Consider the following 14,357-nt stretch of genomic DNA (forward strand, 5'->3'; position numbering starts at 1 on the left):
AAATTATATTAATTATAATAGAACCAGAAAGGAGAACAGGAGGAGACTGATGTCAGGTTGATTTCTTTCAACGTTTCAATATTTTTTCATTATTTCCACACCATAAGGTTAATTGTTAGAAGACAATAAGAAAAGTGCTTGAGGAGAGGTTTAAAAATAAACTAGTGAAAATTTTTGCTACACAGTAAATAGTTGAGATGTATAATAATGTATACATCTGAAAATTAAGTTTAAATTCTCATTCTGTATGATAAAAACATTTTTTATATTTAGTTCACATTCTGACACTGTACATTACTGTAGTGTCTGTTGTAAATACATGAATCCAGGCAGGAACATCAGGCTGCAGAGAGTCAAAGGGAGGCAGAGACAGAAACGCATATCCGTAGATATTTTAGTTAAATGTTTGCGGCTGAAAATGAAAGGAGAAAAAAAAAATTAGTCTTTTTGCCTCAGTGTTTTTCATGAATCTTTGGTAAGTTACTGAATGCAGTGCTGGAAAGTGAGACTGAGTTAACAGTGAGGAGCTAAGGTGTCTGTTAGACGTGAAAAGTATAATTTTTGTTTATTTTGTAGATCAAACTGTTGCACTGATGTAGAGAGATGTTCAAGAAGAACAAAACTTGTTTTTTTAGATTTTATTTTTGTTGGTCAAACTGGTGTATTGAGTTTAAAACTGTTGTGTCTTATTTTATGAGCTGTTTTCTAGTTTGGTTTTAGAAATAAGTAGAACCTGTTCAATTGCCAGTCAGTTTATATCAATGCATTTTGACCAATAAGATACATCAGAATCTGGTCGGCTCTGTGCTACCAGAGTATGTAGCTTGCTAGTTGTGAGGCAAATGCTAAAGTGAGTGTTCATCCTGGAATGACAGTCATTATGCTGCATAACTTTAATCTGACTATTGGATTGTAAATAGTAATGTGTTAGAATACTTGTTACTGAAACAAGGGTAAGATTAGAGTAACGCATTACTGATGTGTTGATGGCATAATTGTTTGACATTTCTGCTCAAGCTATTTACTGATCTGTCAGGTTTCCGATATGCGTCCCCCCCAATGACAGACTCGTTCCTACACCCTTGCTTGTTGAATTCCTTTCTTGTAATAATTGTGCAGTGAAGTCACAAAATTGAACTTACAAATTTACAACTAAGTCTGAAAAGCTTTTTTTTCTTTTAATCTTTGAGAAAAAGAGAGAAACCCGACCAAAGGAATCAAATAGCCCATAAGATCAACAGCATTTTGTGGATTTTTAGTAAATAGCTGATAATGTTCAGCGTGTGACTAATCCTCAACTGTTCATCATAACCTCTTTGTTTGATTCTCTTCCTGAACCTTACAATGAATTGTATGAACAGCTTGGTGACGCACCAGGTGTCACATGATATAAACAACTGAACTGTGAATTATGTGGACATTAGGTGAAGATTTCTTTGTATGACTCAATGTTGTTTGAAGAGTGTCTTAATTTGTTTAAAGATGTTTTTATTGGAGGTGATTTTAGAATGTGGACTTTCAGGGGCACAAAAGCCACAATGAACTGCGGTGGTGGTTCTTGTTCAGAAAAATGAGGTAATTGCCCCAACATCAGAATGGATTAATGTGAACATCCAAAAGTAGATAAGCTATTTGTTTACTGCATTTCCACTATCACAGCGGACATAAAGTTTAACCAATTTTTTTTAGCATGGTGTAATTAGAAACTGTTGGTGGATGAACTGTATTTGCTGGATAAGTAAAATACACTTATCCAGCACTTATACAGGGCGGAACTGAAGTTAAAATGTCAACCAGTTCAGGAGTGAACAGCAGCAACAAAAATCTAATTAATTTAGGTAATGGAGGAAATTTCATTAAATAAGCAAAGAATGGTAAATGATTTGCATTTACCATTCTTTTGAGCCATTTAAAGACTCAAGATCTGTCCAGACATTGGGCACCTAATTGAAATTCAAACATTTTCAAGGATTTCAAGCATTCATATGAATCCTGTAATATAAAATAACCAATGTCTATTAAAGTAAATAGTGAGAGTTGTATTTCCTTTTCAGCTTTTGTTAAAGCATAATTAAAAAAAGATAAGTCTTATAAATTTCCAAAACAAGATTTTATGATTTATGTTAAATATGTTGAATATACTGCTTTAAAAATCTATTGTCTTTGCAGAGTGAATTTCCAGGTCATGCAGTATTAAGGGAGATATAAGGAGAAAAAGTTCTGTTATTTCTGGACAGCTGAACCCACCTGAATGTCGGCTGCACCCACTAACTGAAAAGAAAACAGGTGTACATATATAGTTAGCAGGGGTCCACATTGTCAGGGTTATTTATACAGAAAGATTTTTTTTTTACTTTTCAAATAAATATGTACTGGTTATACACACAAATACATACCATAGATATCTTTTCCAAACAATGCTCAGAATAAGGCTGCTTAATATAAAACATAATAATAAAATTCCGTAGCCTACCAGGAAAATCATTCTGGTATCTTCATCTTAATCCTGCGCACCAAAACCATTTAAGCCGTTTTCCTCATTGTTGGAATTGAACAGTCTAACACTCACTTCCTTTGACTCTTTGTTGCTCAGTGTCACTTCTGTCGAGACAAATTTGCTCTTGCATCATGCAGCAGTTCTGCCTTTTGAAACTCATTGGTAAAAAATTATAAATTAGCTATACTGCAGTGTTCAAAGTGTGTGAAAAAAGTAGCAGCTTATTTTCCAGATATTACGGTAAATAGCTGAACAACTTCACAATGCGTTTCATATCAGTCATATCGGTAATCAATAATGTTGACATAATTATTGATTACTTTTTGTTTTAAATATCTGAAATACTACCAAACTGGTGCATTAAATAGTCACTTTAACTCTTTAGTGCAGTTTTCATTCCACAATGTTTTTTATTTCTAAGCAGTTCTGAGTGCAAAACCTGAAACTGCTGCTGTGCAACTTTCTTACCAAGTTGTTGCTAAGTAACCAACTTAGCAACAACTAAGTTGCTAAGTTGGTTACTTAGCAACTTAGTAAGTTGCTAAGTAACCAACCTTGATTCGCTGGCTATGCCTACATTCCCCAGAATGCTGTGCAGTTCTGGATCAGAATTCAGTGAATATTCTATATGATGAAAATTTTATCAGATGTATTACCTATCGACACTGATCACGTCTATTGCATCATATATTATTACTGATTTATTGCTCAGCCACATTTCCTCCTCTTTTGAAGTTGTAATTTCTTAGGAGTCTGTATACAATAAACAAAGACTCCCTGTGTTTATTGTACGGTTGTGAATTACACATATGCCAAATCACCATGATTTCCTCTGCAGGGGGAGGGTTCACTGTGGACCAGGGTCTGTACAAAAAACAAACATTACAAAACCATGTGAGCACACACCAGCAGTTTGACTCCAGTTCAATCATGCTGGGCTTTTTACTTCCTCCACTGATTGCACCAAGATGCTGCATTTATTTTCCCTCTGAGATTATTAAAGTACTTTTGATATGAATTGACAGTTAATAGTCAATGAGCGTTCTAGTAGCTCTGTGCATTTAAATGGCTAATTTAGTAAGAACTGTCGCTAAGTATTGTACAAGGTGGTACAAAAGCGAGACTGTGTTCTGATAATGCTGAGAGTGACTAATCCTCAGCTGTGTGCCTCCATGTTGCCTTCTCTTCCTGAGTTTTACAATGAAGTTGATGAACAGTTTGGTGACGCACCATGTGTCACATGAGATAAACAACTCAACTGAACTCTGTAGGCATTAAATGGATATTTCTAGTATGACTCAGTGTTGGCTTAAGCTTTTCTTAGTTTGTTTTGCAATATAAATGAAGCGCAAAGAATAAGTTATTGGAATATTGATAAAGTACAGATTAGAAGAATGTTTCTCCTACACATATTCTATTTTATGATTCTTTCTTCTTCTACAGATATGACTGCACAGGATCCACTGGGATGAATGCATCCAAAACAATCAGCATCTGGTTTATTGATGAGCAGGAAAACATATGCAGTGACAGAAGAGTGTAATCAGAACACGAGTTAAGGAATATCAATGCGATAAAAAAAAGTCCAGGATGTCATGAAAAGAAAATCAGATAAGTAATAAGAAGAACTCCACCAGAACATGTTTAAAATGGCACATCAGTGAGGTGCAGAACACCCTCTGACCCCAACAGCTCCATATACCATCACATTCCTGTTACCTCAACAGCATTCTAACTGGAAAGGTGGGTTTTGGCTACTGACCACAGTTGAACTGCTAATAGTTCATAAAACAGTTTTACACGTTTCATTAGACTTGAGCTAACAGTCAGATCTCAGATGTGGTTTAAAGACTAAGCTCTGCTTTGTTTGTTAGGATCCAACTACCATTAATTTGTATTGGAAAAGATCAAGTTCCCTTTAAAGAAAACAAGTGGAGCAGCCACTTGTGCAGTACTCAGGCTGCAGAACATTCAGGAAGTCTAACTTTGCCCTGCACTGTTGCTGTCCAGCGCTCACCAAATGAACCCTGCTACTGCAATGTTCCTCCTCAATGGTGCTCTGCTCTGTAGCAGCTCAAAAGGCTCTGTGGCTGCTGCTCAGAAGGGAGTGTTTGGCAAATTCTGGGTAGAGTCTGTAAGGTTCCCGTTACAAACCAAGCCACTGGCATGTCCACCAGAGGGCACCTGACCATTAGCTTTGCTCCCAAACTCATTCTCCCTCAAGGACTCCTGCTCCTCAGGGGTCCTCCGGTCAGAGCTCCTGCTTGGAGTTCCCATTCCAGGTGCAGTCTGTCTCCGCCATCGCTGTCTGAGAACATACAGAGTGACTGTGATGAGCAGACTGAGGCACAGCACCAGCAGAACGGACACCACCACCAGCTCCTTCAGGTAGCTGGGGCAGCAGGCTGACAGCAGAGGGTTCCCATCACGGAATTTTGTTTCCAGATTTTCATATTCTTTCATCCACAAAGTTAAATTTCTATCAAGCTGCCTGGTGGTGACCGGAGTGTTCCTGATGGTCAGTGAGGGTTTCGTTACTGCTGGTCTGGATTCTGTTGCTTTAGGCCCCTCCCTAGTGGGCTGGGCTCGCGTGTGGCTCCGGGTGTAGCTGGTTGGAGTCTGAGCCACGGGACTGCTCTTCTGCTTGACGTGATAAATGGCCATGGTCTGTCGGTAGCCGTTCTCTGTGGACAGACAGAGGTAGTGGCCCAGGGTGGCTGGGGTGGCCACAAAGCTGAGGCTCCCATCCTGCAGGTGGAGGTAGAGGTCTGAGGACAGGCGGCTGTTTGGACGCTCCCACAGCTGGTGGGACAGCTGTGACGCTGCAGGACAGTGTAGTCGCACCACATCGTTCAGAGACACAGACACCAGCTCTCCTGCAGGACACGAAACTGACAAACAGGCTGGAGCTTACTCAGGGGTCAGAGCAGAGAAAACCTGCTGACTGGTGATGAACACAAACATGACCATATGTGGAATGCATTATTGTCATTTATTACTGCTGGCAGGCTAATGCGTAGAATACCCTCATATTTAAAACACAGAATGGTTTAAAATCTTTGCCGTATTATTGTTTTGTACAAAGATTTCATAAACGACAACAGATTTATGTAAAATAACAGTACAGGCAGTACAGGTGTTTATGTAATGCAGAATATCTCAAAACTACGACTGCTCATGTTGAAAGTTGAACTTGAGAGGATTACCCATGCTTTTATCTATACATATCTATATTGTTGTCTTTTAACTTGTTTGAATAAATTAGCTTCGAATTACATTCAGATTGTGCAAAATGCTGCAGTAAGACTTAACGGGAATCAGCAGAGGATTACACGTTACTGCAGTCTTAGCTTCCCTTCACTGGTTCCCAGTATGTTTTAGAATCCAATTTCATTAGTTCTTAACTTTTAGAGCCCTGCATGGTGAAGCCCCCAGGATAATGCTGGCCTGCTGTAAACCCATTCTTCTTCTGTTGTGTTGAGGTCAACAGGTCAGAATTTACTGAGAGTCTCATTCACTTGATTTAAAGCTGATGGGGATTGGGACTCTAAGACTATGGAACTACTTTGACTGTTTTTGTGTTGCACCGATTTTACTGACTTTTTTAAAAGCAGCTGAAGATGTTTTTGTACAAAAACATTGATTAACTTGGTATTTGATTTTGTGTCATTGTATTTTATCTGTGTATCTTTGTTTTATCTGTGAAGCACTTTATGCTTTGTTTTATCTGTGAAAGTTGCTACATTAATCAAATTTACTTACACAATAATAATAATAATAATAATAATAATAATAATAATAATAATAATAATAATAATAATAATAATAATATATACTTGATTAAAGGATTCTCATTAAATATTTAAGTTTCATTAAACTTAAATGAAGCTTAAATACTTTTTTGTGTATTATGTTTCATTTAAATACTTAAATGAAACTTTTGTGTTTTGTTAAATATCTCACTGAACACATTTCCAGGACAGAGATGCCACATTGTTGTTTCATAGTGTGACACATACTTGCGGGCATCTTACTTGGTCCAAATTTGGTTCTGTGTGTTACTGAAACACTGTTGCAGGCTTCTTCAACATTTCCTCCATCTGTGTCCTGGCCCCTAAAGAGAGGACACTACAGTCAGCAAGTGGATGTTTAATAGAATTAAAACTGCAAACAGCCTTGTAAGGTCCTTGCAGCTCAGCGCCGCTCCACCTTGTCACAACTACGGGAGCCCCAGCTACACCACCCATTTGTTGTCATCAACGCTCACATGCAATTCATGCACCAATCCACTAGATTCTGCACACTAATGTGTTGCACAGTGCTCCCTGATGACGCACCAGAATTCTGGTGCAGATTAGTTACTGTTATATTCAGGGATATATTGTTCAAATAACCTGGGGGTGGGGGGCACTGGAGTCAACTTCCAATATAAGTCAACTAGTAGGAAAACAGGTGACTTTAGAAGTTATCAAAGGTCACGTATATCCAGTTTGGTGCAAATCAGATGATGGATGTGTGATTTAAAGTCAACCATATGCAAACGGTGAGGGATTAGAATTTGCTATTCAGTTGTGCCCACATCAGTTGTGCAGCCATTGTTGAGCTTCATGTTGTCATTAAACACAGGTTCAAATCTTTATGAATCATGGAATAAAAGGAATAGAACTAGTAGGAAAACAGGTGACTTGTTGCTCAAAGGGGACAGGGCTAAGGGAATGTCACCAATTGACCATGTGAATGTGATCAGTGCTGGTTGGTTATGACAGACATAAAGTCTCAGGCAGCTGGGACTCATGTGGAATGTTAGAGAATTTTCGGTATTATCATTTTGTAATTACTTTAGTTCACATTCAGTCTATAGATTGTTGTAATTTTCTGTTTAAAGTGTTCTCTTCCTTATGTGTGTATGAACTGACCTGGAGGTCAGGACTGTCTGTTTCATCTTCATGTGAAACAAGTTAACTCTGTGTTTCTCAGACCTTAATTCTTATCAACCAGAATACCTCCTGACTGCCTGTGAGCAGTCGTATTTTGTCTCTTGTTTATCCTCCCTCTTTGTTGACAGTTTGACCTAGAGCTGAACTGGGCTCAGACCGTAGATCAGTTATCACACCTGGAACTGAGTTGCTGGTTTGTTTAGGTTAAATGTTTTACGACCTCTGTTGTTTTCCTGACTGCTTCCTGTGGCTGTTCTGCTTTGACAATAAAACAGGGGCTCACGCAGAAGCAGACCAGAATGCCCTGTGAACAGCTCGGAGGAGAAGTTTACAGAGTATTTCTCCTTTTGCAAAAGCTTGGCCATAAAATTCATATACGTTGTCTGTGGTTCTTTTATGTAGGATCAAGAAAAATACCCATCATGGAAGTTATTCTACCTTTATGTTTTATGGCAAATGGTCAGATTTGAGACTTAGCCACGTCCACATGCTTTGACGTAGCTAAAAGAATTTGATAACTTTTGACCTTCAGTGCCTCAAGACTGCGCTGAGTGATTGTGAAGCCTGCATCTCAAAAGCTGAAGGAGGAGTTCACTCAGATACAACGTGTGTAAAAGACACAAAATGGCGGCTTTGATCCAAAATAGCCGACTTCCTGTGGGGAGCCTGTCAAGATACAGAATTTCATGATTCTTGGCCAAAGCAAGGCTGAATTTTTTTTATTTTTTATTCTAATGGCGCTGTGGAGGAATTAGGTAAAGGTAAAGCCGTTCATATAAAACAAGTCTATCTACCCAGAAACAGAATCTCCATGGTTAGCATGTCTTTGCCCTGTTTCTACATCATAGAGCATACTATGGATTTTGATTTAAAATTGTTGTAGACAAATATCCAAATATTTTGTTTCCTATATCACGTAACAGGACATACTACTGAGAGCAATGTTCATGGTGGCAGTGTGGGACTCACAGCGCAGTCTGGGTGACGGAGACCTCCACACAGGCCCTACTGGCTGCATCCCAACCACAGAAAGGATCCCGGGAAAGAACACACTGGGCACAGGTCCAGTAGTAGGAGCAGTTAGCAGTTGGAATCCTCACCACCCCCTCTGATGTTCCAACATATAGCATACCCTGCATTAACACAATGAGTAATCAATCAGTGCAAGATTTGATTCAGGGAATCAGTAACTGTGCTCCATTCAGAAGTGGTCTTCTGATGGTCAATGCAACCCAAACAGACTCATTACATGGACCTCAAGACATGAGTGTGACTTTCCTGACAGACCCCATAGGTTTGGTTCCTAGTAAACTTAGCTTAAAAATAAGCTGTAAAATACGCTTGTAAAACAAGATGGCGGACCTGGGTGGGCTGACATCACTCTGCGCTACTGAAACAAAAGGAGTGTGTTAGAGCCATAAATAGGAAATATTTAAGTTATGTGTAAGATGGTTTGTTTGTATTTTATACAATTTAGTTAGGACAATTGATATTTGTTTAGGCATTTTTATTGTGCAATTTAGTTTTATTTTGACAGGCTTACTTCCTGTTGGGTTGTATATTGCCTTAAGAAAAAAGAAACCATTGTGCAGTTTGCTTAGACACGGTTGGATTACTTAGACACGGAGCAAAAAAAGTTTTTGACCATGTAGACTGTGTATTTTTGGAAAGAAAGAAAAGGGACTGATTTATCGTCATTTGTATTTTTTACAGATAAAGAGTTTTTTGTTAAATTCACGGTTCGCACGCGTCCTTTACTTCCAGTGTCTAAGGAATGACATAGATATTGGATCTGTTGCCATAACATTAGTCAAAAACTGTCTCCAGGAGGATAAAAGGACATTCAAGTAGGAAGGAGACGAATGAAAGGAAGATTTTGGAAGACGAGAAGCTAAGAGTCTTTGTATTACCGTGAGTAGCTGACCTGCTAACAGGCTAATGGCGAAGCTAACTATGCTAACGGAGGGAGCGTCTATTCGCACTTCATGAGTCGTTTGCAAGTTAAGAAGACATTAAAGATGAAGATTGTTTACGTTCATGGACTATAAAGGCCCTTTGTGATCGTTTAATAGTTTGTTGAAAGGCTTGTTGGACATTATCAAGATTAAAACATGGATGAGAAACGCTTGTTTGTTGCCGCATCGGACGCAATGCAGGCGAGTGACCACAAGAGGGAGCCAAAATACACACAAAAGGCACTCGATGAGAAACTCCACAGGCTTATCGGACAAAGAAGGGCAAAATTGGCTCAGATTACGGCTAAAATTAAGGAAATGGACAACATGAAAAATAATGAAGAACATGTTGATAAAGTGGAATCAGAAACACTTAAAAGTTTTTACAAGCTGCATGAAGAGTTCAAATTGCTAAACAACAATGTTGTACAAATGTTACCTGAAGAGGAAGCTGACTCAGATCAGCGTGACTGGTATGAGTCAAAGGCAGCTACTATTAAGCAGTTTTTGCATGAGACTGAAAGTTGGATTCAAGAACGTAAAAGAAATGTTCAAAATGAAGAGGAAGTTACTCCACATGACAGTATATCTGTAATAGCTGATCTTCGTCGTCAAAGAAATAAGAGCAGATCAGGTTCCAGGACTGGAAGTTCTTCAGTTGTGTCAAACACTAGTTCAGTGGCTCGCATGAAAGAGGAGGCTAAAAGAGCAGCTCTTCTTGCACAAGCTGAATCGTTGAAAAGGAAAAAGGCAATACAACTGCAGGAAGCAAAGTTAAAGGCTGAGTTGGAGGAGCTAGAGATTGAAATTGCAATAGCAGCCTCTACCGCTAAACTCAAAGTTTTCCAGAACCATGAGGACCCTCGAGATGCAATGAATGGCTATGTGAAATACAAGATGGAAGAACATTTGTCAAGTCTTCCTAGCTCCCAACCTGTACATGAAGTCCATGCTCCGATGACAGCAGATGCTGAAGAGAAGGAAGATCATCCGATGTATGATGTGTCTGCTAGTATCACAAAACATTCATCTCATGCATATTTGTGTCATCAGGATCACTCAGATAGAGCCCCACCTACAAGTCCTCAGGAGCCCACATTTACAGATGACAGGATCTATGAGGTGATGCATCATCAAAACCTGATTACTGAAATGTTGGTCAAGCAGCAAAGCCTATCACTGCTGCCCAAGAGAGACATTCCTGTGTTCTCAGGTGATCCACTCACGTATAGATCTTTTCTTAGAGCATTTGACAATGCTATTGACAATAAGACACAAAACGAGAAAGATAAACTCTTCTTTCTGGAGCAATATACACGTGGAGAGCCACAAGATCTGGTGAGAAGCTGTGAACACATGACCCCAGAGAAAGGTTACAGGAAAGCCAGACAAATGCTTCATGAGCAGTACGGCGATAATTTAAAGATAGCCATGGCTTTAAAATGGCCACAAATAAAGACAGATGAGGTTAAGAGCTTAAACGCTTATGCTCTCTTTCTGATTGGATGTCGGAACACGATGCAAGATGTTGACTACATGGAAGAAATGGACAACCCAACTAACATGAAAGTCATTCTGTCCAAATTGCCATATAAGATGAGGGAGCGATGGCGTAATGTGGCATTTGAAATGCAGGAGACTAAAGGAAGAAGAGCAAGGTTCACAGATCTGGTAGATTACATTGACAGACAAACAAAGATTGTCTCAGATCCACTGTTTGGTGATCTACAGGAAGTCAGTCTATCTATAAAACAAAAAGAAAGGAGCTGTTCTGTGAAGAAAGCAAAGGAAAGTACACCAAGAAGTAGCAGTTTTGTTACAAGTGTTGACAAAGAAAAACAGAAATTTTCACAGTCAAACCAAATTGCAAAGACTGATAATGGCAAAGTATCTCAGAATAACTGTTTGTACTGTGACAAAAATCACAAACTTGAAAACTGTGAAAAGTTCCAGAAACTAACACACAAGGAACAAGATTGAATATTTGAAATCCAAAGGTTTATGTTTTGGATGCCTTATTCAAGGTCATTTGAGTAAAGATTGTTCAAGAAGACTGACATGTCAGTTCTGTTCGCGGAAACATCCAAGCATCCTACATGTACAAAGAGAAGAAAAGACATCACCAAAAAGTGAAAGAAACACCGCAACTGAACCTCAGACCACTAGTGCTGTAAGCCAGGACATGTGTGGATACACTGGGGCCAGGAGCAAAGAAGGAGTTTTGGCCATTGTTCCAGTAAAGCTCAAGTCCAAGAAAGGCACACAGATAATAGAGACATATGCCTTCATAGATCCTGGCAGTTCAGCAACATTTTGCACAGAGAAGATCATGAGAGCATTGAACTTAAGAGGCAAAAAGATGGACATTTTGCTCCGAACTATGGGACAGGAGAAGCTTGTCCATAGTCATATCCTGTCAGAACTGGAAGTCAGTGGATTTGAAAAGGAAAAATACATTGACCTACCTTCAGTGTTCACACAACATGAAATTCCTGTCAAAAAGGCGAACATTCCTGATCAGAAAGATCTCCAGAAGTGGATGTATTTAGATGAGGTGCACCTCCCAAGTATCAAGGCAGAAATTGGCCTGTTGATCAGTGCTAATGCTCACAAAGCAATAGAGCCATGGAAAGTCATCAATAGTCAGGGAGACGGTCCATACGCAGTGAAAACATCGATTGGATGGATTATCAGTTGGTCCTGTAAAGGGGGAAGAGGACGTTCAACACTGTGAGAATGAGTTGCCGAGGTTAACTGCGAACAGGATATCAGTGGCTAGCATTGAAGAATTGCTGATACAGCAATATAATTTGGATTTCACAGAGCGTAGCTGTGAAGACAAAACAGAGATGTCACAAAATGATCGACAGTTCATGAAAGATGTGTAACAGTCTTGTCAGTTCATCGACGGACATTACTGTATAAGTCTCCCATTTAAGAACAAGCCTCTGAGGATGCCCAATAATCGCAGTCTAGTTGAGCAGAGGGCCATCAATCTCAAGAAGAAACTCATAAAAAACCCTGAGTTTCATGCTGACTATAAAGCCTTCATGCATGACATCATAACAAAGGGTTACGCTGAAAAGGTGTCTGCAGACAGTCAGTGCAACACTGGAGAAGTGTGGTACATCCCACATCATGGGGTGTACCATCCAAAGAAGAAGAAAATCAGAGTTGTTTTTGACTGCAACGCAACATATCAGGGAGTTTCACTGAATAACCAGTTACTCCAAGGCCCAGACCTCACAAATACCTTGATTGGAGTGTTGACAAGGTTTAGAGAGGAGAAGGTTGCATTGATGGCCGACATAGAGGCAATGTTTTACTAAGTCCGGGTACCCTCAAGAGACTCTGATTTTCTGCGTTTTCTATGGTGGCCTGATGGAGATTTGAACGGAGTACTGGAGGAGTACAGAATGACAGTACATATTTTTGGGGCCACGTCATCTCCCAGTTGCGCTTGTTTTGCCTTAAGAAAGACAGCCGAAGACAAATAAGGTGAGACAACAGCTGAAGCATCTAAAACAATCAGGAGAAAGTTTTACATGGATGACTGTTTGGTAGCGGTGGCTTCAGAGGACCAAGCAATAACGCTTTCACAATCTCTGAAAGCTCTATGCTTGCAGGGTGGATTTAACCTGACAAAGTGGGTCAGTAACAGCAGAAAAGTTCTGTCTTGTATCCCTGAAAAGGAAAGAGCAAAAGAGATGAAGGATTTAGACTTGAACAAAGACGCTCTGCCTACCGAAAGAGCTCTGGGGATACACTGGTGTACAGAGTCGGACACTTTCACATTTAAGGTGAATGTACCAAGAAAACCTGCCACAAGGAGAGGAATTCTCTCAGTTTATGATCCTCTGGGTTTAATTTCCCCATGTATTCTTCCTGCCAAGCTGATTTTGAGGGAACTCTGTCAAAGAAAATTGAGCTGGGATGAGGATATTGGAGAAAGAGATTTGCAAAGATGGATGCAGTGGGTTTCAGAACTCGAGGAGCTTTCTAGCTTCCACATAAAGAGATGTATGAAGCCAGATGATTTCTGTCCCACATCTAAAGCAGAGATTCACCATTTCTCGGATGCAAGCGATATTGGTTATGGCACTGCTTCATATCTATTGCTGATCAATGAAGATGGATGGAGGAGCTGTGGATTGCTCATGGCTAAATCCAGAGTTGCCCCTCTGAAGAAAATAACAGTAGGATGGAACTGACTGCTGCAGTCATAGCAGTGAAGGTCGACAGACTGTTAAAACAAGAACTGGAGACCCCCCTCGGAGAGTCTGTCTTTTGGACAGACAGCCTGACTGCACTTAGGTACATACAGAATGATGCCTCACATTTCAAGACTTTTGTGGCCAACCGGGTTGCATTCATAAGGGAAGCTACTTCATCATCTCAATGGACATACGTGAATAGTTCACTTAATCCAGCAGATATGGCTTCACGTGGTACAAAATTTACCACTCTCATCCAGAACCACAACTGGATTTGTGGTCCACATTTTCTTTATGAAGAGGAGTCTAAGTGGCCTACCAGACCTGACATACCAAGCACCATACATGAGGACAGTGAGATCAAAAAGACAGCGCTAGTCAGTCTCTTGACCATGACTGAAGTTTCACCCATGAAAAAACTGGTGGAATACTACTCTGACTGGCACAAACTCAAAAAGGCTGTTGCATGGATGCTACACATGAAAGATCTGCTTCACTACCTTGTTGAGAAGAGAAAAGAATGTAAAGATGTTGTTGCCCTGAAAGAGACAGAATTATTAAAGCAAGACCAGAAAGTGCATGAAGAAATGATCAGACTTAGAAAGTCAGTGAAAGGAAAACCTTTGTCTGTGCAAGACTTGGAAGATGCCAAAGTTGAGCTAATACGTCATAGTCAAAGAGAGATGTTTTCTGAGTTGTCTGCACTCTTAATGATTCAAAAATAAAGAGGTCACTTCCACTTTCCAAATTAGAT

At 39.7% G+C, this 14,357-nt stretch overlaps 1 protein-coding gene across 6 annotated transcripts in view; it reads right to left on the reverse strand.

The window, feature by feature from the left end:
• Positions 1-3,970: 3,970 nt before the first annotated feature.
• Positions 3,971-14,357, reverse strand: part of sema4ab (sema domain, immunoglobulin domain (Ig), transmembrane domain (TM) and short cytoplasmic domain, (semaphorin) 4Ab) — a 44,842-nt gene continuing 34,455 nt past the window's right edge. For 5 of the 6 annotated variants that reach the window (XM_088010041.1, XM_088010042.1, XM_088010037.1 and 2 more), the window contains 3 exons: positions 8,404-8,567; positions 6,517-6,611; positions 3,971-5,388 (listed from right to left, as the gene is read on the reverse strand). In XM_088010041.1, the coding sequence (XP_087866167.1) occupies positions 4,595-5,388; positions 6,517-6,611; positions 8,404-8,567 (1,053 nt within the window). In that variant the 3' untranslated portion in view covers positions 3,971-4,594. The remainder of the gene's footprint in view (positions 5,389-6,516; positions 6,612-8,403; positions 8,568-14,357) is intronic. The other variant, XM_088010040.1, reaches the window with a different exon arrangement.

This window comes from Poecilia mexicana, unplaced genomic scaffold (assembly GCF_051168715.1).
Source record: "Poecilia mexicana isolate PSO_F unplaced genomic scaffold, ASM5116871v1 scaffold_11, whole genome shotgun sequence".
NCBI classification, from domain to species: domain Eukaryota; kingdom Metazoa; phylum Chordata; class Actinopteri; order Cyprinodontiformes; family Poeciliidae; genus Poecilia; species Poecilia mexicana.